The sequence below is a fragment of the Pollachius pollachius genome (genome assembly GCF_949987615.1).
Source record: "Pollachius pollachius genome assembly, chromosome: 15".
NCBI classification, from domain to species: domain Eukaryota; kingdom Metazoa; phylum Chordata; class Actinopteri; order Gadiformes; family Gadidae; genus Pollachius; species Pollachius pollachius.
Window position 1 is genome coordinate 22,453,209 of NC_136948.1, and position 23,718 is coordinate 22,476,926.

The 23,718-nt window shown below is 49.9% G+C and overlaps 1 protein-coding gene across 4 annotated transcripts in view; it reads left to right on the forward strand.

Moving 5' to 3' along the window:
* Positions 1–23,718, forward strand: part of ccdc88c (coiled-coil domain containing 88C) — an 83,655-nt gene that overhangs the window by 54,160 nt on the left and 5,777 nt on the right. For 2 of the 4 annotated variants that reach the window (XM_079752495.1, XM_079752496.1), the window contains exons 16-26: positions 566–1,348; positions 2,334–2,461; positions 3,136–3,277; positions 3,980–4,132; positions 9,310–9,471; positions 11,734–12,011; positions 12,746–12,889; positions 14,565–14,751; positions 15,025–15,170; positions 15,913–16,002; positions 19,714–19,973. In XM_079752495.1, coding sequence (XP_079608621.1) covers positions 566–1,348; positions 2,334–2,461; positions 3,136–3,277; positions 3,980–4,132; positions 9,310–9,471; positions 11,734–12,011; positions 12,746–12,889; positions 14,565–14,751; positions 15,025–15,170; positions 15,913–16,002; positions 19,714–19,973 — 2,473 coding nt within the window. Of the gene's footprint in view, positions 1–565; positions 1,349–2,333; positions 2,462–3,135; positions 3,278–3,979; positions 4,133–9,309; positions 9,472–11,733; positions 12,012–12,745; positions 12,890–14,564; positions 14,752–15,024; positions 15,171–15,912; positions 16,003–19,713; positions 19,974–22,963; positions 23,655–23,718 lie in introns of those variants that run through there. The other 2 variants (XR_013812475.1, XM_079752497.1) reach the window with 2 other exon arrangements.

A 23,718-nucleotide genomic window follows, 5' to 3' on the forward strand; every position in this document is an offset into this window, starting at 1 on the left:
GTGAGCCACATCATGTCATTGGCTGGACACAGCGTTAGTCATTGTTTTACTGTCACCTGTCACTCACTGAGTTGCATTGCAAAATGGACCAGAATAAATTGTTATGCGTTTATTTTATTTCCAGTTCAGGTTGGATTTTATTTTATGCGCCGCATAGATTTGCTGTGCACAGAGAACGCGGGAGTGGTGCGCGATTGCGCAGGGCGCAGCTTAGAGGGAACATTGCATACGGGTCCAAGAGGCAAAACTGTTCAGCATGCGAAATACGCAAAGGACATGCCGATCGTTTAACTTTGACCATTGACATAGCGCCCCCCTATGGGACAATTGGCACCAATCCTTTAAGAAGTCCACTGCTGAGATATAGGCATTAGCAATCTGGAATATTAATGATAAACCCTAGAATAACAATAGGTTACCACAGATACTCTCTGAATACCTAACTTCGATGAGTCTTCCTAAAGAAATGTATTATGTGTGAGCCCCAAACCAGCTCAAATCATATGGGACATTGAAACCTTCACCAACTCACTAATGCTCTTCACTCACTTCTCCCCTTCTAAAGCTGGCCTCCCTGCTCTCCTCCAAAGAGCGTGCCGAGGCCCTGGAGAAGGAGGTGGCCTCCCTGGAGCAGGAGTCCCGGCGGCTGAAGCGGGAGGCGGAGGAGGTGGCGAGGCTGGGGGCTCAGCGCACTGTCCGGCGCGAGGAGGAGAGCCGCCTTCTGGCACAGGAGAACAGGGAGCTGCGACGGTCCTCGGAGGGCCTGCGCTCAGCAGCGGCGCGGCTGGCCGCGCTGCAGGAGGAGCACAGCCGCGTGCAGCAGGAGCACGAGGAGCTGGCGGGGCGGCTGGAGGAGGCTCGCGAGGAGTCGCGAGTGGAGCGCCGACAAGCCGAGCAGACCATGGCCGCGCTGTCGCAAGAGAAGGGCCGGCTGGAAGAGGCGCTGGAGCGCACCCAAGATGAGAAGGAGGAGGCGGAGAGGACGCGGCAGGAGGAGAGAGAGGCGAGGCGACGCGAGGCCGGCGAGTTTCGGGAGGAGAGGAGAAGGAGGGAAGAGGCGGAGGAGGAGCGGAGGAGGATCGTGACAGACCTAGAGCAGTCGGAGAAGGAGCGCAAGGGGATGGAGAAGGAGGCGTGGCGGCTCCGCAATCAGCTGGAGGCCAAGGAGGCGGAGCTGGAGGAAAAGGAGGCGTGTCTGACCAAGGCCAGGAAGGAAAGCGGGGCACAGGGGAAGGAGCTGCAGCGGCTGAAAGAAGCCTCGGTCAGGGTGAAGGAGCTGGAGAGGGACAGCAAGGAGCTCCAGAAGCAGGCCACTATCGACCGGAGGACCCTCGCGACGCTCCGAGAGGTAAGGGCAACTGGATGGCGCTACTGGTAAGAATGGTGTAGTTATATTTCAACTTTATATTATTTCTTGTTTGGTGAAAAAAAAAGAACAAAGTGCATCATGGGTCACCGAGCGACACACGGTAGTGCACATGCTCCCAATCGGGGAGGAGTGCAGGGCCGCTGATCCCCAGTCTATTCCTGGGGCTGGGATACAGGCCGCTGATCCCCCTATTCCTGGGGCTGGGATACAGGCCGCTGATCCCCCTATTCCTGGGGCTGGGATACAGGCCGCTGATCCCCCTATTCCTGGGGCTGGGATACAGGCCGCTGATCCCCCTATTCCTGGGGCTGGGATACAGGCCTCTGATCCCCCTATTCCTGGGGCTGGGATACAGGCCTCTGATCCCCCTATTCCTGGGGCTGGGATACAGGCCGCTGATCCCCAGTCTATTCCTGGGGCTGGGATACAGGCCGCTGATCCCCAGTCTATTCCTGGGGCTGGGATACAGGCCGCTGATCCCCAGTCTATTCCTGGGGCTGGGATACAGGCCGCTGATCCCCAGTCTATTCCTGGGGCTGGGATACAGGCCGCTGATCCCCAGTCTATTCCTGGGGCTGGGATACAGGCCGCTGATCCCCCTATTCCTGGGGCTGGGATACAGGCCGCTGATCCCCCTATTCCTGGGGCTGGGATACAGGCCGCTGATCCCCAGTCTATTCCTGGGGCTGGGATACAGGCCGCTGATCCCCAGTCTATTCCTGGGGCTGGGATACAGGCCGCTGATCCCCAGTCTATTCCTGGGGCTGGGATACAGGCCGCTGATCCCCCAGCCTATTCCTGGGGCTGGGATACAGGCCGCTGATCCCCAGTCTATTCCTGGGGCTGGGATACAGGCCGCTGATCCCCAGTCTATTCCTGGGGCTGGGATACAGGCTGCTGGGGCCGCAGACTGAAGGAGGGAACCGTGGGGCTGGATTCGACCTGTCTTCCTCTCTCACAACAGGAGCTGGTTTCGGAAAAGCTGAATGGTCAGCAGCAGAACCTGGAGCTGGAGAGCCTCAACCAGGAGCTGGAGAAGGTGGGACTGAACCGGGAGAGACTTCTGCAGAAGGAACACAGCCTGGAGGACAGGTAACTCACACAGAACAGGAGAGTCTAATGAGTCCACAGGGGTTGGGTTGTGTTGCGCATTTTGGTAACGCTTGCAAGCTTATCTCAGTGTTTCCCCTATATGCACCTAGCAGCGGTGGTGCGTTGCTAGACCAGTATAGCGGCGCCATTATTGACTCTAGAGCCCCAAAACGTATTCAATAGAGGCATGGCCTCTTTATGGTCCTACTACAACCTTTGTGATGGGGAGAGGGGAGGGAGTGGGAAGATGCATGGGTTGGAGGCACAGACCTTTTTGATTGTTGTGGTATTTGTGTTATGTGATTTAACTGTATAGGGTGATTGTTGATATAGAATATTTTTTGTTAAATAATTGTTTTAAAGATTATACTTGTATAACGTTAAATCTCTCCATATTTCCCCTGCTCATTACTGTGCACAAGTGTACTGTATGTACTTAGGCCTCAAGAGCCCTTCCGGTGCCGGCAGACACACAGAAACCTCCCTGCAGGGCGCACTTTGCAAGCACACAAAACATTTGCGAGCGAAAATAAACAACATTTCACCTCCGCTGCTGCAGCTCCATCCTAGGGGAAACACTGTATCTGCATTGTTTAAAACACACAATGTGAATGAACGGAAAGCCATTGAATGTTACTTATCAATGTGTAGATAATGTATATCATGTATTCCAGTAAGTACAGACTGCTGGAGTCCCGTCTGGAGGAGACGGTGCAGCAGACCATGGAGCTCAAACAGCAGAAGATCTCCAGTCTGAAGCAGAAACTGGAGGAGAGCAACACACTCAACACCACCCTGCGGTCCCAGCTCACCTCTGTGAGGACACACACAGGCTGCTAGTCGTTTATACATTTGATTGAGTTCAGAATCAACCTAGAAAACCCAAATCTGAAGCTCAGATTCAGGGTACTGAAGGTCGCAACATGCTTCATTTCAACTACTAGCTGGTAGCTTCAAATGACCTGGACATATCTGTAATCCATGCTGGCTTCCCTCAGCTCTCTCTTTTTTGACAACAATCGTTCTATCAGGACTCCCCTCTCCCAATCACACCAACTAGCCAGCCCAGCAACACTCGTTTGCACTACACAGTGGCAAAGCCAGTTAAATCTGAGTGGCATAGAACACTGTTATTTAGTTCACTCACTGGGAGGGGCTCAGTATGACCCATTGGGACGTTAATCCTGACCAGACTAGTGACTGTTAAAATTAGTCTGCTAAATAAATAATAATAAAGAAATAGTGAATATAAATAAAGTTAGTTAAAAAAAAGAAATTTGACCTAAAAGGATATAACTATTACTTACTGTATATTGCCCATTTTTAGCTTTGGTTTTGAATATGGACTTTGTGATTACCCGATTGTCTGTGTCCAGGTTCTGATTATTTGCCCTACCTGGACTGGGTAGTACCTGTCCCTCTTTTTAATGCATCCCATAGTGGGCCTCTTCTGCCTAGTAAGAGGCCTCTTCCGCTTAGTTTATTAAGTGTATAACTGAATCTGTTTTTGTGCTTTAGACTCGCCAGACGGTGTCGTCTCTTCGGCAAGAGAAAGAAGAGAACTACAACCAGAACTTACTGCCGCAGACCTTAGGCCAATCTCAGATTCCGGTGTCAGCCACAGCCGAACTGCTCCGGGTGAAAGACCACCTTATTGATCTGGAGAAGAACGTAAGTCGAGACAAAGTGAAGGCAATTGTATCCTCTGCTTTAATCACAGTTCAATTTGCTTTAAAGCAGTGTTTCAAACTTTTCGTCATATGCACCAGCAAAAGCCGTAGCCCTTTAAGACCATCATGATCTCCAAGGACACATGAAGAGCTGTCCTGGCTCCCTTCAAACCCAACAAGGGGACGAGCCAATCAGCTCCAGGGAAAGGGGGTTCATGGAGCACAGTGCCACAGTCCGCAGAACGGGAAGCAATCTAAACTGTTTTAATTTAAATAGATCAAAGACTGACGTTAAAAGATGACCGACACAAAGGCCTTACTCAGAGGAGATGATGTTTTTAACTTCTGACCAGATTTAGGAAGAGAGCATCACAGGCCGCACCAATATGTGGAAATCAATTTCTGCCCATCCATGGCCTGACTCGTTATGAACTTAAATTCCTCCCCCTAGCACTGAATGGTCAGTTCACTTTTTGGCTTTTAAATGTTGGTTTCAACATGATGGAGGCCAGACTGCCCTAACATCAGGGTGGTCTCACAGGACGTCCACAGCCCAGCACCATCAGTACAGCTCAGGTCTTCATCCACTCCAAAAACCACACCTTTTTCTCATAGTATCCTTTAAGATAAGATAAGTTATACTTTATTCATCTCAGCAGAGAAATGTAGGTATTCCAGCAGCCAGCATACATACACTTAACACAACACAACACAACACATGTATGCATACATATCCCACCTAAACAAATCCATGAGCCCACAATACCTAGCCTAGGATAGAAAAAGTGCAATCAAGATCGATAGTGCAGTGGCCTAGGCATTGAAACAACTATCAGTGATCAGCTAAAATCCTCATTTATAATCAACCATCATATTTCTGTGTAGCAATGCCAGTGCTAGACACTACCTAGGTGGCGGCCACCCTCCACCTTCTGGACTTGAACTCCTCAAGACAAGAAATTATGGTGGTGGTGTTGGAAGGCCGCTTTATTGTAAAAGTTTGAAGACAATGATCGATAACCTGTGGCTCCATGTTGCCATCCATGAGTGTTTGTGGGGATGGCTGGTTTAACCTGTGCTTCTAGCTCAGCCAGCCCCAGAGTCCAATCAGTCTCATTCGGGCCAGGTGAGGCTGCTTAGAGGAGAAATCCAGTGTATAATGGATTTGGGATATGTTTGGTATGGTAACGAGTTTGAATGTTTGTTTGGGAGCAAAAAAAAGCATATAGACGCTTTCTTAAGTTGGCTCATACGATTCTACCAAAACGCCATAAACTTGGAATGATAGGGGCATGTCTCATGGTAAAAACTAAATCGCTATTTTAAACCACTTACAAGGCTAGAAGTAGCCCGACACTACTTTGGTAGTATAATAAGGGTCTTAACATACAAAACGAGGCATTGATAACATTGTAAGTGTACAGATTGTTTATTAAAAAGGACATTTTATACAAACAATACCATCAGTAGTTCACCCTCAACGCCTTGTCTTTAAGACTTGATGAGTAGATTGACAAGCACAGAGCTTGTGACATCCGTCGTCAACACGCAAGCTCTGTGTTCGCCAATCTACTTATCGAGCCTTAAAGACAAGATGGCATTGAGGGGTGAACTACTGATGGTATTAGGGGATAACCCCTCCCTCCTGGCTGTTTCACAGCCAGGGCTCCTGCTTATTGGTTCATAGCGAGAACAGACCTAGGCCGGATCCAGATCCATTAGCTAGTCACACCCCACTCAGAGGAGGACTTTCCTCCTCTCTCCCCTCTCTCCCGAGTCAACGGAGGCTGAGGACGTTCCTCCCTCAGCATCCAATGACCCCCATTCATTTCCCCGAAAGTACTGGCGGCCGGTGAATAACATGGGGTTCAATGGGAGAGAGGAGGAAAGTCCTCCTCTGAGTGGGTGTGACCTTAAGGCGTCTGATTCGCGCAAAAATCTAGTCGCGCTGCGCTATGAACCAATAAGCAGGATCCCTGGCTGGTGAGCAGTGTTGCCAGATTGGGCAGATTTCCCACCCAATTGGGCTACTTTTAACCACGTTAGGCTGGGAAAATTATCATTGGGCGGGAAACCTGCCCAATCTGGCAACGCTGTCGATAACAAACCCGCTCTGCCTGCATTGCCGCTCAGTCTAAGAGACGCAAAGCAGGTGAAATCCTCTGAAGGATAACGAGATTCTAACATTTACAAAAAAAGTGTACAATGGAAACATTGGAAACAGAGGACATTGTTCATGTTTTATTACAGAAAGTATTCCATACATTGAGTTACAGTGCTAAGTTAGTGACCAAAGAAAAAGGTAGACCAATTTGCAAAATCGAGAGTACCAAAAGTAATGGCAACGTCAGTGTTGTGGGTGCTACATGGTTTGCTAGGTACTCATGGCTTACTGTTAGCATTACTAGCTATCGACTGTATTGCTGGCCCTGTTTGCTAATGAATAATGGCAAATCTTTATGGTTCATGGTTCATTATTCAAGAGCAAACAGGGCCAGCAATAAACTTGATTGCTAGTAATGCTAACAGTAAGCCAAGCGTACCTAGCAAACCATGTAGCACTTACAACAATGACGTTGCCATTACTTTTGGTGATCTCAATTATGGGAAGTGGTCTACCTTTTTCTTTGGTTTGTTATCGACAGCGTTGCCAGATTGGGCACATTTCCCGCCCAATGATATTTTTGTCCAGCCTAACGTGGTTAAAAGTAGCCAAATTGGGTGGGAAATCTGCCCAATCTGGCAACACTGCTCAACAGCCATGCTTATAAGTTAATTGCGCAGCGCGAATATATTTTTGCCGAATCAGACGCCTTAAGGTCACACCCACTCAGAGGAGGACTTTCCTCCTCTCTCCCATTGAAACCCATGTTATTCACCGGCCGCCAGTACTTTCGGGGAAATGAATGGGAGTCAACGGAGGCTGAGGGAAGACCTTCCTCCCTGAAGTAATTGTTAATAGGCGATAGGGGGTGCTAATGTCCCTTTACCCAGGGAAACGAACATCATATATTCAAAGGCATTAAAGTAGTCATGTTTAAGGGCATTAATTCATTACATTAGTCTGGGCAATCTACATTTTTTATTCTCAACAATGTTAAGGAGGATCTTCCTCCCTCTCCTCAATGGAGAAGCCTCCACTGATATATATATATATTTATATATATATATATACAGTGGGGCAAAAAAGTATTTAGTCAGCCACCAATTGTGCAAGTTCTCCCACTTAAAAAGACGAGAGGCCTGTAATTTTCATCATAGGTAAACCTCAGCTATGAGAGACAAAATGAAAAAAAAAATCCAGAAAATCACATTGTCTGATTTTTTAAGAATTTATTTGCAAATTATGGTGGAAAATAAGTATTTGGTCACCTACAAACCAGCAAGATTTCTGGCTGTCACAGACCTGTAACTTCTTCTTTAAGAGGCTCCTCTGTCCTCCACTCGTTACCTGTATTAATGGCACCTGTTTGAACTCCTTATCAGTATAAAAGACACCTGTCCACAACCTCAAACAGTCACACTCCAAACTCCACTATGGACAAGACCAAAGAGCTGTCAAAGGACACCAGAAAGACGATTGTAGACCTGCACCAGGCTGGGAAGTCTGAATCTGCAATAGGTAAGCAGCTTGGTGTGAAGAAATCAACTGTGGGAGCAATAATTAGGAAATGGAATACATACAAGACCACTGATAATCTCCCTCGATCTGGGGCTCCACGCAAGATCTCACCCTGTGGGGTCAAAATGATCACAAGAACGGTGAACAAAAATCCCAGAACCACACGGGGGGACCTAGTGAATGACCTCCAGAGAGCTGGGACCAAAGTAACAAAGGCTACCATCACTAACACACTACGCCGCCAGGGACTCAAATCCTGCAGTGCCAGACGTGTCCCCCTGCTAAAGCCAGTGCATGTCCGGGCCCGTTTGAAGTTTGCTAGAGAGCATTTGGATGATCCAGAACAGGATTGGGAGAATGTCAGATGAAACCAAAATAGAACTTTTTGGTAAAAACTCAACTCGTCGTGTTTGGAGGAGAAAGAATGCTGAGTTGCATCCAAAGAACACCATACCTACAGTGAAGCATGGGGGTGGAAACATGCTTTGGGGCTGTTTTTCTGCCAAGGGACCAGGACGTCTGATCCGTGTGACGGAAAGAATGAATGGGGCCATGTATCGTGAGATTTTGAGTGAAAACCTCCTTCCATCAGCAAGGGCACTGAAGATGGCGGGCTGGGTCTTTCAGCAAGACAATGACCCCAAACACACCGCCCGGGCAACGAAGGAGTGGCTTCGTAAGAAGCATTTCAAGGTGCTGGAGTGGCCTAGCCAGTCTCCAGATCTCAGCCCCATAGAAAATCTTTGGAGGGAGTTGAATCTCTGTGTTGCCCAGCGAAGGCCCAAAAACATCACTGCTCTAGAGGAGATCTGCATGGAGGAATGGGCCAAAATACCAGCAGCAGTGTGTGAAAACCTTGTAAAGACTTACAGAAAACGTTTGACCTCTGTCATTGCCAACAAAGGGCATGTAACAAAGTATTGAGATGACCTTTTGTTATTGACCAAATACTTATTTTCCACCATAATTTGCAATTAAATTCTTAAAAAATCAGACAATGTGATTTTCTGGATTTTTTTTTTTCATTTTGTCTCTCATAGCTGAGGTTTACCTATGATGAAAATTACAGGCCTCTCTCGTCTTTTTAAGTGGGAGAACTTGCACAATTGGTGGCTGACTAAATACTTTTTTGCCCCACTGTATATATATAAGTCTTAAAGGGCCCCTATTATATGACCAGGTGTGAGTGTGATTAGCCATTTCAAGCCATTTGAAAATCTCCCCTTCCCTCTTCCTTAATGACATCACAATTGGGATTGTCCGTCTAGATGTATGTTGGATAGATCAGTCTTCCAGCCTACCAAGTGGACTATAGCAAATGTTACTTATCCATCCATCATGCATCTTTCACTTGTGATGTCACTAAGTCAAAGGAGAAGGCATGATTTTCCAACGGTCGTAATGGAAGATCACACTAACACCTGGTGGTTTTATAGGGCCCTTTAACAAAGTACCCACTGGAACCAGTATCAGTTTTTATGGGCCCGTTTTCCTTCCTGTGTCACATTTTAATAACTTTGAAACAGCTTTAATTTCAACCTATCTTCTCCCGCCAGAACTCGTCCTTGCAGACGGAGAGCAGCCTCCTGAAGGAGCAGCTGAAGCAGCTAAACAACCAGAACAGCTCCCTCAACGGTCAGATGGCAGCCCAGCAGAGACACGCCGTCTCACTGCAGGAGCAGAACACCAGCCTGCACACACAGACGGCCAGACTACAGGTAGTAGTGCTGGTGTTATTGTAGAGTAGTGTTGTCCCAATACTAGATTTTCTAACTTCGATACAATACCTTTTTTTTTTTTATAACATACCCAAAGTAAATAGAGGATATCTCCACAACTGCAAGGACAATAATATGTCCTCTTCAGGGTTTCCAGCAGAACATTATTTTTCAGGTGGACCATTATGCTTCCTTTCATTCAGGCTGTTGCCCTGCTGTCTGATCTATACACAGAGAATGATTGAAATCTCCATCAAGACTCCCGCCGCGGCTCCTCCTCCACCCAAAAAATCCCTCTTTGAACATTGAACCTTTTACGCCTAGCAGTTATAAAAAGCTTTAACAGCTACAAAATGACTCCATCAATGCAGGCTATGTGATGAATGCGCCGACGTTGGCTGCCGTTGAGTATGAAAAGTGAATATCAAGCCACACACACGGTTTGAGCGTTTTGTCTACACCATCCAGGTCCTTTCAGTACATTTCCTTTCCCCTCGATCTTAATTGGAACGCCCTATGTACTCAAACTCAGTTTAGTAAGTACGGGAAGTGTGGATATCGGAACACTGCACTGTTGGTCCATGTTGACATGCAGGTGATGGACTTGAGTTGGTGGGGTGATGTCTGGTTTAAAGGGGAAATCCGGTGTAAAATGGATCTGGGATATGTTTAGTATGATACAAGTTCGAACGTTCATTGAGGAGCAAAAAAACGTCTATACGACGCATTCTAAAGTTGGCTGTTTGAGCCGATTCTACCAAAATGCTATATGTTGGAGTGCTAAGGGCATCTCTCATGGTAAAAAAGAAATCGCTATATTAAACCACTTACAAGGATGGAAGTAGCCCGATACTTCTTTGGTAGTATAATGAGGGTCTTAACATGTAAAACGAGGCATTGTTAACTTTCTAAGTGTACAGATAGTTAATAAAAAAGGAGATTTTACACCTTCAGTAGTTCACCCGTCGACACCATCTTGTTTGTAAGACTCGTAAGTCGATTGACGAACACAGAACTAACACCCCTAGTTCCCTTGTTCACGTGTACAGCCCTACATCCGTCAACAACATGCCATTCTCTGTGTTCGTCAACCGACTTATCGAGTCTTAAAAACAAGATGGCGTCGACGGGTGAACCACTGAAGGTGTTGTGTGTATAAAATGTCATTTTAATAAACTATCTGTACACTTACATGGTCATCAATGCCATCTGCTAAAAAAGCCAACTTAAGAATGCGTCGTATAAGCGTTTTTTTGCTACCCAACGAACGTTCAAACTCGTTATCATACTAAACATATCCCAGATCCATTTTACACCGGATTTCCCCTTTAACAGGTGTGCTACTTCACCCAGCCCAAGAGTCCAATCAGTCTTACTCGGGCCAAGTGATCATCCACACGCTCCCAAAGTCACACAGCCGTATCAAGTATAACAGTTTATTACACAGCTCTTCTCAATGCCGTGGAACCCTCCGTTCACTTGCATGGGCCCTTCACAACTTCCAGCAGTGAATTATCTTTGATAATTCACTGATACAAGTTCGATCGTTTGTTGAGGATCAAAAAAACGTCTATACGACGCATTCTAAAGTTGGCTGTTTTTAGCCGATTCTACCAAAATGCTCTACGTTGGAATGCTAAGGGCATCTCTCATGGTAAAAAAGAAATCGCTATATTAAACCACTTACAAGGATGGAAGTAGCCCGATACTTCTTTGGTAGTATAATGAGGGTCTTAGCGTGGCAGGGCCGTGAATTATCTTTGATAATTCACCGTTGCTGAGTTTAATTGGCCGCTATCAAGGAAAGTGGACTTTTTGCCGTCTTTCGTATCACTCCGCAAGTAGTCCGGTAACTTATCAACCCCAGCTTACTCAGTTGCTAAGCGACGTCAACGTCTTTGGCGGACTATTTCTCTGCTCCACTACGAATGCTGCTACCAAATAAATTGTAAAAAGACACACCGTGAAGTTATTTTTTCGTTTTGGCAAGTAGCCATGTAATAAGCGGGATAATGTATAGAACGTCGCCGGTCATTATCGAAAAATTCAGGGCGAAGCAAGACGCCTCCTCTTCGCGTCGGTGTCCTGTCCGACCTGTCGGGGCTTATTTTCCCGATAATGACCGGCGTTCTGTACATTATCCCTTACATAACAGCGCCCCCTCAGGGTTGCCCCAATGCCCCTGATGTCATACCACCATAGTTAATTAGTATAGGTCATTCAGTTTGTTGTGCTAAACGTTAATACTCCATGTGTTCTCAGGTGGAGAACTCCACGCTCTCCTCACAGAGCGCCTCCCTCATGGCCCAGAATGCCGTGCTTCAGGGGCAGGTGGTAGCCCTGGAGACAGAGGTGGAGTCGTGGCACCGTCAGCGCGACGAAGCGTGGCAGGGCCGTGAGAACGTGCTGAGTGACCACGAGCGTCTGCTCAACGTCCACGAGCGGCAGGCACACGAGTACGAGCAGCTCATCAGCCAGCACGCCGCCCTGAAGGTCAAGCAGAGGGCCCTGGAGGGCGAGCACAGAGCGCTTCACAACAAGTGAGTCAACAGGCGTCCTACGTGGACCATGCCAGTTCAGAGTTCCCTCGAGTTCAATCATTTCAACTCCCCCTAGAATTTCGCTTGATGCTGAATCACTCGTGCGAGAGTTTGTGGTTTGCACGCCCAAGTAACGCTAGTAGACCTTTACGTAAAAAAACAGATTTTAATCCGAAACTGATTATAATCCGAAAACCGACTTCTATGTAGTTTTTATGTCTTTAAACATCGTTATTGAGTTTATTTCTGATAAAAAACAGTTTTGATTGATCCATAGATCTGAACTTCCCATTTCTTTATTTTCTTGGTGAAATGCAGTGGTCCTTGTTCGTCATGAGCCAAACCAATGTGGCCACTTTCGTTTTCACATTTTTGGAAAAGGCTTTGAACATCTGAAAGCCAGACTCTGCAGAGAGACACAGAATGTGAGATCAGGATGGTCTCACGTGGCTAGATATTCTGTAGTTGTAATTTGGTTTCTACATTGTTCTGAGCCCCTGTTGGCAAGTAATTGTAATGTACTATATTCTGTAAGTGTAATTATGTGATAAAATTCGATTCTCGAGGCATTACTCCTATAATCTAGCGACCGCTGTTTTAACTTGATTTATTAGCGTCAGTTAAATTAAGCGCTCTTTATTCAGGTCAATTAATAAAATTCATTTAAAAATTGCTTTGCTTGTATTCAAGATTTCTCTTTTATTCTCCTTTCCCCCTTATATCTCCAACCATAGGTACTGTTCCTTACTGCAGCACAAAGAGAAGTGGGAGGCACAAGAGGGGCGTGGCCTGAAAGAGAAGGAGGAGCTAAACCAGGAGGTGGAAAAGAATCGGCTCCTGCAGCAAGAGAGTCTGCAACTTAAGGCAGAAGTAGACCGGTATGTTGGGACCTGCGCCTAAGTATATATTTAATCGATAGAAATCCCCATTCTATCTGTAGTGGTTGTCTTATAGCATAAGACCACTCTCTCCCTGCCTCTCTGCTCCTCCCTCACCCTCCCTTCCTGCAGCCTCCATCTCTGCTCCCTCCTCCCTGCTCCATCCTTCATCCTCCCTCTCCTCCTCCCTCTCTTCTTCCTCCTCCCTGCTCCATCCTTCATCCTCCCTCTCTCCTCCTCCCTCTCTGCTCCCTCCTCCCTCCTCCATCCTTCATCCTCCCTCTCTCATCCTCCCTCTCTTCTCCCTCCTCCCTGCTCCATCCTTCATCCTCCCTCTCTCCTCCTCCATCTCTGCTCCCTCCTCCCTGCTCCATCCTTCATCCTCCCTCTCTCCTCCTCCCTCTCTCCTCCTCCCTCTCTTCTCCCTCCCTCCCTGCTTCTTCCTCCCTCACCCTCACTCTCTCCTCCTCCCTCTCTTCTCCCTCCTCCCTGTTCCCTCCTCCCTGCTCCATCCTTCATCCTCCCTCTCTCCTCCTCCCTCTCTCCTCCTCCCTCTCTTCTCCCTCCCTCCCTCCCTGCTTCTTCCTCCCTCACCCTCACTCTCTCCTCCTCCCTCTCTGCTCCCTCCTCCCTGCTCCATCCTTCATCCTCCCTCTCTCCTCCTCCCTGTCTTCGCCCTCCTCCCTGCTCCATCCTTCATCCTCCCTCTCTCCTCCTCCCTCTCTTCTCCCTCCCTCCCTGCTTCTTCCTCCCTCACCCTCACTCTCTCCTCCTCCCTCTCTTCTCCCTCCTCCCTGCTCCCTCCTCCCTGCTCCATCCTTCATCCTCCCTCTCTCCTCCTCCCTCTCTGCTCCCTCCCTCCCTGCTTCTTCCTCCCTCACCCTCACTCTCTCCTCCTCCCTACCTGCTCCATCCTTCACCCTCACTCACTCCTCCTCCCTCTCTTCTCCCTCCCTTTCTATCTGCTCCCTCCTCCCTGCACCCACCTCCCTCCCTCTCTGCTAACGTAGCTGCCGCGGCTATCGCGGTCCGGTTTAACCCCCCCCACCATAGCTGTGCTGTCGGTGGTGGAAACGCGAACCATAACCGAGCTGCGCCGAACCTCACCTTCACTTCTCCACCAAGCCGCTCTGAACCGACCCGCACCCTCCGGTGGAAATGCGCGAATTCTATCTACTTTGCAGTTTCATAAATAACACATGCTAAATTTTCAGTTTTATAACTGGTTGTCTTATTTTGTTTACAAGTTACGGATGGAGTCTAAGATCTAAGATTACACAGTTCAGGCTGTGGCAGCTAGCTCAGGGGAGAGACTGTATGCACTAGTTGGTACAACCTGAGACAATGAAAAAGAATCGCCTTCTGCATTTTTGTTTTTTCTTTTCCCTTCATTGTACCGAACCGTGATGTCTGAACCGAGGTATGAACCGAACCCTGACTTCAGCGTACACGTCTTGACAGAGAGCCACGCTCCCCACAGCTGTTAGACACAGAAGTATAATTCAGCCTTTAAGGAACAGCAACGCTGCCTATCCTTCTGTATTTTCAGAGACTCTGGGATTTACCATTCTTTGTCTGTCTATACGTTGATTTGAATCATGTTTTGTTTATGTGTGTGGAATGACAGTCCTCTAACCATCATTCATTACTTTTGACTTTAAATCCATCTCACCAGAATGACACAAAGCCAATCCCAGCATTATGAGGAGTTTGAGGGGCTGCAGCAACGAACCAATGAGCTGAAGAGCTTGCTAAGCTCCGCCAAAACAGAAACAAGCCAATGTATGAAGCAATACGATTCGCTGATGGAGCAGAACCGATTTTTGGACCTATCGATGGTCAAGGTGGATAACCATTGTGAGGTAATGACATGTGTTTGGGTCGTCACTTGGTTGTTCCTCGTTTTCGAGTATTTTATGGGGGTTTATGTGGCTCAGTTGCATGATAACTGCTATTATATTTATTTGTTCTAGTGTCGTTTTTCCAAGGAGATCAAACCTTATGCACAGGTCCTTGTCTGGTTAAATACAACCTGTGGAAGACAGCATGTCCCCGCTGTCCTATTGTGCTGTTGGCCTTCTCTCTTTATACATCAAGATTATGTCTTTTTAATGGTGTGTTCCGTGTGCGTGTAGCTGCTGACTCGATTGAAGGGGAACCTGGAGGAGGAGAACCACCACCTGCTGAGCCAGATCAGCCTGCTGAGTCAGCAGAACCACACACTGCTGGAGAGGAGCATGGAGAGCAAGGAGCTGTACCACGCCGAGCAGAAGCTCTACATGTAACTACAACTGTGCTCTGTGGATGGTCTCTGCTGGGGGCCCCTATGCTCTGCTGGAGGCCCCTGTGCTCTGCTGGGGGCCCCTATGCTCTGCTGGAGGCCCCTATGCTCTGCTGGAGGCCCCTATGCTCTGCTGGGGGCCCCTATGCTCTGCTGGAGGCCCCTGTGCTCTGCTGGAGGCCCCTGTGCTCTGCTGGAGGCCCCTGTGCTCTGCTGGAGGCCCCTGTGCTCTGCTGGGGGCCCCTATGCTCTGCTGGAGGCCCCTATGCTCTGCTGGAGGCCCCTGTGCTCTGCTGGAGGCCCCTGTGCTCTGCTGGAGGCCCCTGTGCTCTGCCTCAAGGCCTCTGCTTTAGGCACTACCCTGGTCTTGGGGGTTTCAACCATGTGTGATGTACAGCAGGGTTTATATCCTGAAGTTGTGGATCTAGTTCACCACGCCTCTTCCCTTTTCTCCTAACCGTTTTGCCCTGTTTAAGTTTGAATGACATTACCTTTTATGAATGGTTTTCATCGTCACATCCTAAAGATCAAGTCGAGTGTTCTGCCTTCGACGACTCGACATCTGCAGTGATTGATATAACCGCTTTGTCCAAATGACTTCTCCTGCTTATTATCATATGTAGATGGGTTTACAGTATCTTTTTGGAGCAACATGGTATCTACTGATCTACTGCATGTAGCTTAATCCTGTTATCAGTGTAACTACTGGAGTCATGTTGTGTTTTCTAACCCTTCACTTCAGTGATAAGCTGAATGCTCTGCGGCGCCACAAGGAGAAGCTGGAGGAGAAGATTATGGACCAGTACAAGTTCCATGACCCAACGCCTAAAAAGTAAATACATGGAGATCTATCTTTAGTGTTTAAACACTATATAATTAATGTGTGAAATCTCGCTCTTAATCGCTCTAATATAAAGCAACCATTTCCGAGTCTCTATCGTACAGCATTTCATCATTTTACAGAGCAGAAGGAAGTAGAAATAGTGTGGTATGAAATAAAGTTATTTGAAGTGATAACAACAAAAACATTGAGATGAGTCCCAGAATGACGAGTCCCAGTGAGACGAGTCCCAGTGAGTCCCAGTGAGACGAGTCCCAGTGAGTCGAGTCCCAGTGAGTCCCAGTGAGACGAGTCCCAGAATGACGAGTCCCAGTGAGTCCCAGGGAGACGAGTCCCAGTGAGACGAGTCCCAGAATGATGAGTCCCAGTGAGACGAGTCCCAGTGAGACGAGTCCCAGTGAGTCCCAGTGAGACGAGTCCCAGTGAGTCCCAGTGAGACGAGTCCCAGTGAGTCCCAGTGAGACGAGTCCCAGTGAGTCCCAGTGAGACGAGTCCCAGTGAGTCCCAGTGAGACGAGTCCCAGTGAGTCGAGTCCCAGTGAGTCCCAGTGAGACGAGTCCCAGAATGACGAGTCCCAGTGAATCCCAGTGAGACGAGTCCCAGTGAGTCCCAGTGAGACGAGTCCCAGTGAGTCGAGTCCCAGTGAGTCCCAGTGAGACGAGTCCCAGTGATTCCCAGTGAGACGAGTCCCAGAATGACGAGTCCCAGTGAGTTCCAGGGAGACGAGTCCCAGAATGACGAGTCCCAGTGAGACGAGTCCCAGAATGACGAGTCCCAGTGAGACGAGTCCCAGTGAGACGAGTCCCAGTGAGTCCCAGTGAGACGAGTCCCAGTGAGTCCCAGTGAGACGAGTCCCAGTGAGTCCCAGTGAGACGAGTCCCAGTGAGTCCCAGTGAGACGAGTCCCAGTGAGTCCCAGTGAGACGAGTCCCAGAATGACGAGTCCCAGTGAGTCGAGTCCCAGTGAGTCCCAGTGAGACGAGTCCCAGTGAGTCGAGTCCCAGTGAGTCGAGTCCCAGAATGACGAGTCCCAGTGAGTCCCAGTGAGTCCCAGTGAGACGAGTCCCAGTGAGACGAGTCCCAGTGAGTCCCAGTGAGACGAGTCCCAGTGAGTCCCAGTGAGACCCAGTGAGTCCCAGTGAGACGAGTCCCAGTGAGACGAGTCCAGTGAGTCCCAGTTAGACGAGTCCCAGTGAGATGAGTCCCAGTGAGTCCCAGTGAGACGAGTCCCAGTGAGACGAGTCCCAGTGAGACGAGTCCCAGTGGGTCGAGTCCCAGTGAGTCCCAGTGAGACGAGTCCCAGTGAGACGAGTCCAGTGAGTCCCAGTTAGATGAGTCCCAGTGAGATGAGTCCCAGTGAGTCCCAGTGAGTGAGTCTCAGTGAGTCCCAGTGAGTGAGTCCCAGTGAGTGAGTCCCGGTGAGTCCCAGTGAGTCCCAGTGAGATGAGTCCCAGTGAGACGAGTCCCAGTGAGACGAGTCCCAGTGAGTCCCAGTGAGTGAGTCCCAGTGAGTGAGTCCCAGTGAGACCCAGTGAGTCCCAGTGAGACGAGTCCCAGTGAGTCCCAGTGAGTGAGTCCCAGTGAGACCCAGTGAGTCCCAGTGAGTGAGTCCCAGTGAGTGAGGCCCAGTGAGTGAGGCCCAGTGAGTGAGGCCCAGTGAGTGAGTCCCGGTGAGTCCCAGTGAGACCCCGTGAGTGAGTCCCGGTGAGACCCAGTGAGTCCCAGTGAGTGAGTCCCAGTGAGACGAGTCCCAGTGAGATGAGTCCCAGTGAGTGAGTCCCGGTGAGACCCAGTGAGTCCCAGTGAGACGAGTTCCAGTGAGATGAGTCCCAGTGAGTCCCAGTGAGATGAGTCCCAGTGAGTCCCAGTGAGACGAGTCCCAGTGAGACGAGTCCCAGTGAGTCCCAGTGAGTGAGTCCCAGTGAGACCCAGTGAGTCCCAGTGAGTCTCAGTGAGTGAGTCCCAGTGAGTGAGTCCCAGTGAGACCCCGTGAGTCCCAGTGAGTGAGGCCCAGTGAGTGAGGCCCAGTGAGTGAGGCCCAGTGAGTGAGGCCCAGTGAGTGAGTCCCAGTGAGTGAGGCCCAGTGAGTGAGGCCCAGTGAGTGAGTCCCAGTGAGACCCAGTGAGTCCCAGTGAGTGAGGCCCAGTGAGTGAGGCCCAGTGAGTGAGTCCCAGTGAGTCCCAGTGAGTGAGGCCCAGTGAGTGAGTCCCGGTGAGACCCAGTGAGTCCCAGTGAGTGAGGCCCAGTGAGTGAGTCACAGTGAGTGAGGCCCAGTGAGTGAGTCCCGGTGAGTCCCAGTGAGACCCAGTGAGGCCCAGTGAGTGAGGCCCAGTGAGTGAGTCCTAGTGAGACCCAGTGAGGCCCAGTGAGTGAGGCCCAGTGAGTGAGTCCCAGTGAGACCCAGTGAGTCCCAGTGAGTGAGGCCCAGTGAGTGAGGCCCAGTGAGTGAGTCCCAGTGAGTGAGGCCCAGTGAGTGAGGCCCAGTGAGTGAGTCCCAGTGAGTCCCAGTGAGTGAGGCCCAGTGAGTGAGTCCCGGTGAGACCCAGTGAGTCCCAGTGAGTGAGGCCCAGTGAGTGAGTCCCGGTGAGTCCCAGTGAGTGAGTCTCAGTGAGTGAGTCCCAGTGAGTGAGTCCCGGTGAGTCCCAGTGAGACCCAGTGAGTCCCAGTGAGTGAGGCCCAGTGAGTGAGTCCCGGTGAGTCCCAGTGAGACCCAGTGAGGCCCAGTGAGTGAGGCCCAGTGAGTGAGACCCAGTGAGTCCCAGTGAGTGAGGCCCAGTGAGTGAGGCCCAGTGAGTGAGACCCAGTGAGTCCCAGTGAGTGAGGCCCAGTGAGTGAGGCCCAGTGAGTGAGTCCCAGTGAGTCCCAGTGAGTGAGGCCCAGTGAGTGAGTCCCGGTGAGACCCAGTGAGTCCCAGTGAGTGAGGCCCAGTGAGTGAGTCCCGGTGAGTCCCAGTGAGTGAGTCTCAGTGAGTGAGTCCCAGTGAGTGAGTCCCGGTGAGTCCCAGTGAGACCCAGTGAGTCCCAGTGAGTGAGGCCCAGTGAGTGAGTCCCGGTGAGTCCCAGTGAGACCCAGTGAGGCCCAGTGAGTGAGGCCCAGTGAGTGAGGCCCAGTGAGTGAGGCCCAGTGAGTGAGTCCCAGTGAGACCCAGTGAGTCCCAGTGAGTGAGGCCCAGTGAGTGAGGCCCAGTGAGTGAGTCCCAGTGAGTGAGGCCCAGTGAGTGAGGCCCAGTGAGTGAGTCCCAGTGAGTCCCAGTGAGTGAGGCCCAGTGAGTGAGTCCCGGTGAGACCCAGTGAGTCCCAGTGAGTGAGGCCCAGTGAGTGAGTCCCAGTGAGACCTAGTGAGTGAGTCCCGGTGAGTCCCAGTGAGACCCAGTGAGGCCCAGTGAGTGAGGCCCAGTGAGTGAGTCCCAGTGAGACCCAGTGAGTGAGTCCCGGTGAGTCCCAGTGAGACCCAGTGAGGCCCAGTGAGTGAGGCCCAGTGAGTGAGTCCCAGTGAGACCCAGTGAGTGAGTCCCGGTGAGTCCCAGTGAGACCCAGTGAGTCCCAGTGAGTGAGGCCCAGTGAGTGAGTCCCGGTGAGTCCCAGTGAGACCCAGTGAGGCCCAGTGAGTGAGGCCCAGTGAGTGAGTCCCGGTGAGTCCCAGTGAGACCCAGTGAGGCCCAGTGAGTGAGGCCCAGTGTGACGGCCGTGTGTGTTTTGACCAGGAGGAGCCACTGGGCAGGGGCCAAGGCGCTCGCTAAGCTCATCAAACCACGGAAGGAGAGCGGCAGCAGGGACAAGGATGAAGACTGGGAGAGGGCCAGGGGCGCCCCAGACATCCCCCTGCCCTCGCCACCGGCCCTGCTCCTGCCCGACGACGACCACCCGCCACCGCTCCCCCCGCGGATGGGAAGTGACACGCCAGACAACGGCAGCCAAGTCTTCAATCAGCACAGCAGTCCAGCGCTCACACCGGGCAGCCGAGGTAACAGCATGCTCTCTTTCTCTCCCTCAGACAGACAGACAGACAGACAGACAGACACACGTTCCCCCCCACCCAAACAAAACTTTCAGCATTGCCCAGCAAACTACCTAAAGCCTTTGAGCGGTTGTAGTTTGAAGTAGTGATGGTAGGTAGAGGGTAGACTGTGTGGTGGCCTTCTGCTGCCTGGGAGTTACTCGGGATAATCATATGACTTGTAGGTTTGTCAGATCTATAGCTCTCAGTGCAAAGCCAAAATAAATTATAAGTTATAACTGTGTGCTTATTTCAGCATCGTCAAATGGGAATGTTTTAGCCTGACTTCATTATCCTATACATCTGGGTCGATTCATGTCTATAAGTCAAATATAACAATACAAATATCGGTAGCTGGTACACTGTGGCGGTAATCAATGCTACAGTACTCCCAGAGCCTCCCATGTGTCGATGCCTGCTCTCCCTCTTAACCCCAAGTACTCCTGCTTAAAGCAATACTTCACCGATACAGAACTGGCGTTTTACCATTATAAAATCGCTATTATAATATTAAAAAAAAGATTTGTCTTCCCTCCGTCTACCCCAGTCTCCCCTTGGCCCAGCTGTCCTTACATTTCTCCTGACCTGACATCAAATGACAGGTTTGACGTCATGTCAGTAGAACTGTGCTTGCCTGCTAGAAGGGCCGGAGAACCGGACGCAGTCGTTTATTCATAATATCCTCTCCAACGACTGCGTTGGGTTCTCCCACGTTTCTGGTTCTTCCACTTCCACATCAATCTGAAATAGACTGAACTGTGACATGGAGGAGAAAGGGATTGTGGCCCGCGATTGTCTCCCGCCGAGGCCCCACGGTCCGCGCCGAGGGCCCACCGCCGCGCGCCGAGGCCCCACTGCCGCGGACCGTGGGGCCTCGGCGCGGACCGTGGGGCCTCGGCGCGGACCGTGGGGCCTCGGCGCGGACCGTGGGGCCTCGGCGCGGACCGTGGGGCCTCGCCGCGGACCGTGGGGCCTCGCCGCGGACCGTGGGGCCTCGGCGCGGACCGTGGGGCCTCGCCGCGGACCGTGGGGCCTCGGCGCGGACCGTGGGGCCTCGCCGCGGACCGTGGGGCCTCGGCGCGGACCGTGGGGCCTCGGCGCGGACCGTGGGGCCTCGGCGGGAGACAATCACATACCACATCAATCTGAAGTTGCAGTTCAATCTGGACTTCAGAGAGTCAAAGCCAACGTTTCTTCCCCAAATTCTTTCTCCACCATGGATGAGAATCAATACACGGGTCTTATTTTGGAATCCCGCACCCCCCCATACCCGAGAATTCCATTCCGTACCCGACCAGACCCGCTATAAATTGAAACGGACGCCGATGTGTGAAAGCACATCATCCACTGTGGAAGGTTTTGTTTACCCCTCTGCTCCTGAATAACGTCTCCCGCACCGGAGTAGTCTCGCTCGCAATCGCAAACCCACGACCGAACCGCGCTGTCCAGGCGTCCGACCCGACCAGCACCCGTGTCCCACACAGTACCTACATTATTTTTTCATCGAGATTGTGCGGGTCACCCATCGGGTACCTGAACCTGTGCAGGACTCTGACCGAGATAACCTCCACTACGAGTCTTTACTTGTTGTGGAAGTACCGTGACGAGAACCCAACGCAGTCTTTAATTCATAATATCATCCGGAGGCGCACACATCTTTTGGCTGTGATATTATCTATTATATTATATAGATACCTATATATTATATTATTTAGATATAGGTATTGATTATGCCAAACAGTTGATGGATCTAATTTGCCACATTATGAACGTGAACATGCTCTGAATGCAGTAGCTTATCTTAAAGCAGTTACTACACTGAGATTATGAACGTGAAGATGCTCTGAATGCAGTAGCTTATCTTAAAGCAGTTACTACACTGAGATTATGAACGTGAAGATGCTCTGAATGCAGTAGCTTGTCTTAAAGCAGTTACTACACTGAGATTATGAACGTGAAGATGCTCTGAATGCAGTAGCTTGTCTTAAAGCAGTTACTACACTGAGATTATGAACGTGAAGATGCTCTGAATGCAGTAGGTTGTCTTAAAGCAGTTTCCTACACTGAGATTAACATGGCTGCTCATACTTAGTTTTGTTCTTTTATTGAATCTGCACAAGCCTATTGCTTGTCCGTCCTTTCAGAGCTTGACATTTTGAGGTATTTGCTGTGTCTCAGCACCAGTGTTATATTCCTGGTAGTAGGCTACGGCAGCGGCGAACTGATACCTAGGTTATATTCCGCTGCTGCTGAGAAAGTGGTCCCTCAAAATGCGATGATTCATGCAAGGTTAGTTTTATAACATTATTCTATCAACACAGACATTTACATCTATAGTCTGGCGTTATAATTGATTTACCTCGGGTGTACTGTGAAAGGGGGGTAACACTGTTTTATTAGCAGGCTAGTATTGCCCGTTGCCGTGCACTAGCCTGAATGAAAATGTGTTGATGTGTCTCCAATGATAAAGAACACCAAGGCTAACTTGGGAATCCGACCCTATGTCCAAAATTCCGAACTACCCATATAAGTGACAGCACTGTTCCCACTTCTTCTCACTAGACTATTTTTTTTTCATTTTTGTGTTCGGTAATAATCTAAACAGTTCATATCACGATATTATATTAATATTGACTCCAGTTTGTTGCATGTCTCTTTCTTCTGGGTTTACTCTTTACAGAATCGTATTGCATTCTGATTTTATTCTAATTGCATGTTTCCTTATAGTCTGTAGTCTGTCAATATTAACTCAATTCATTCCCATTTTCCCATTTCTCTTTATGCCTCTAAATTGCAACTCCACTATCCATTGTGCTGGAATTTCTCCCTTATATTACCTCTCTCTATCTTATCTGTCATTTCTTATCTTCCTTTTGTCATCTTCCTCTCCTGTCATGTTCATTGTATTCCTATATTTTCCCCTTTTTATTCCGACGCTCCGTTTCTCTCCCCCTCAGTACCTTCCAACCTGAAAAGCTTCAATTTCCTGCGCAGCAAAAGTCAAGACAAGCTCCTCCCCTCATCCACCTCTCACCCCGCTATGCGCCCGCCACGCCTCTCTCTTTCTAGACGACTCCGACTGTGGTCCTCGGCTGACCACCCCAACGTCGACATCATCACTCAACCAATCACTCCCGTCACGCCCATCACTCAGCCAATCACTGCAGGGGGAGGGCTCTGATGTCATATCCAGAGCATGCTCCTCATCACGTTGACCTCCAACCACCAGACCCTCTACAAGAACACTAACTCGAATTATTTTTTAGGTGACCCTTTTTAGCTTAGACAGATATATGTATACACAGTACACATCGACAACCGACTTAAATACTTGAACTGAAGTGTTTCAATTAAAGCACACTCAGGACCAAACCAGGTGCTAATCCTCAGCCAGCCAGTAGGACAGTAAGTAGGGGGGGAGTGTAATGCATTGGCTCGGCTGTATGCAGACTGTACGGCACCTCTGACAGCTGCTCACTGGTCCACTGACCTCTGCTCACTGGTCCACTGACCTCTGACAGCTGCTCACTGGTCCACTGACCTCTGCTCACTGGTCCACTGACCTCTGACAGCTGCTCACTGGTCCACTGACCTCTGCTCACTGGTCCACTGGCCTCTGAGAGCTGCTCACTGGTCCACTGGCCTCTGATAGCTGCTCACTGGTCCACTGGCCTCTGAGAGCTGCTCACTGGTCCACTGACCTCTGACAGCT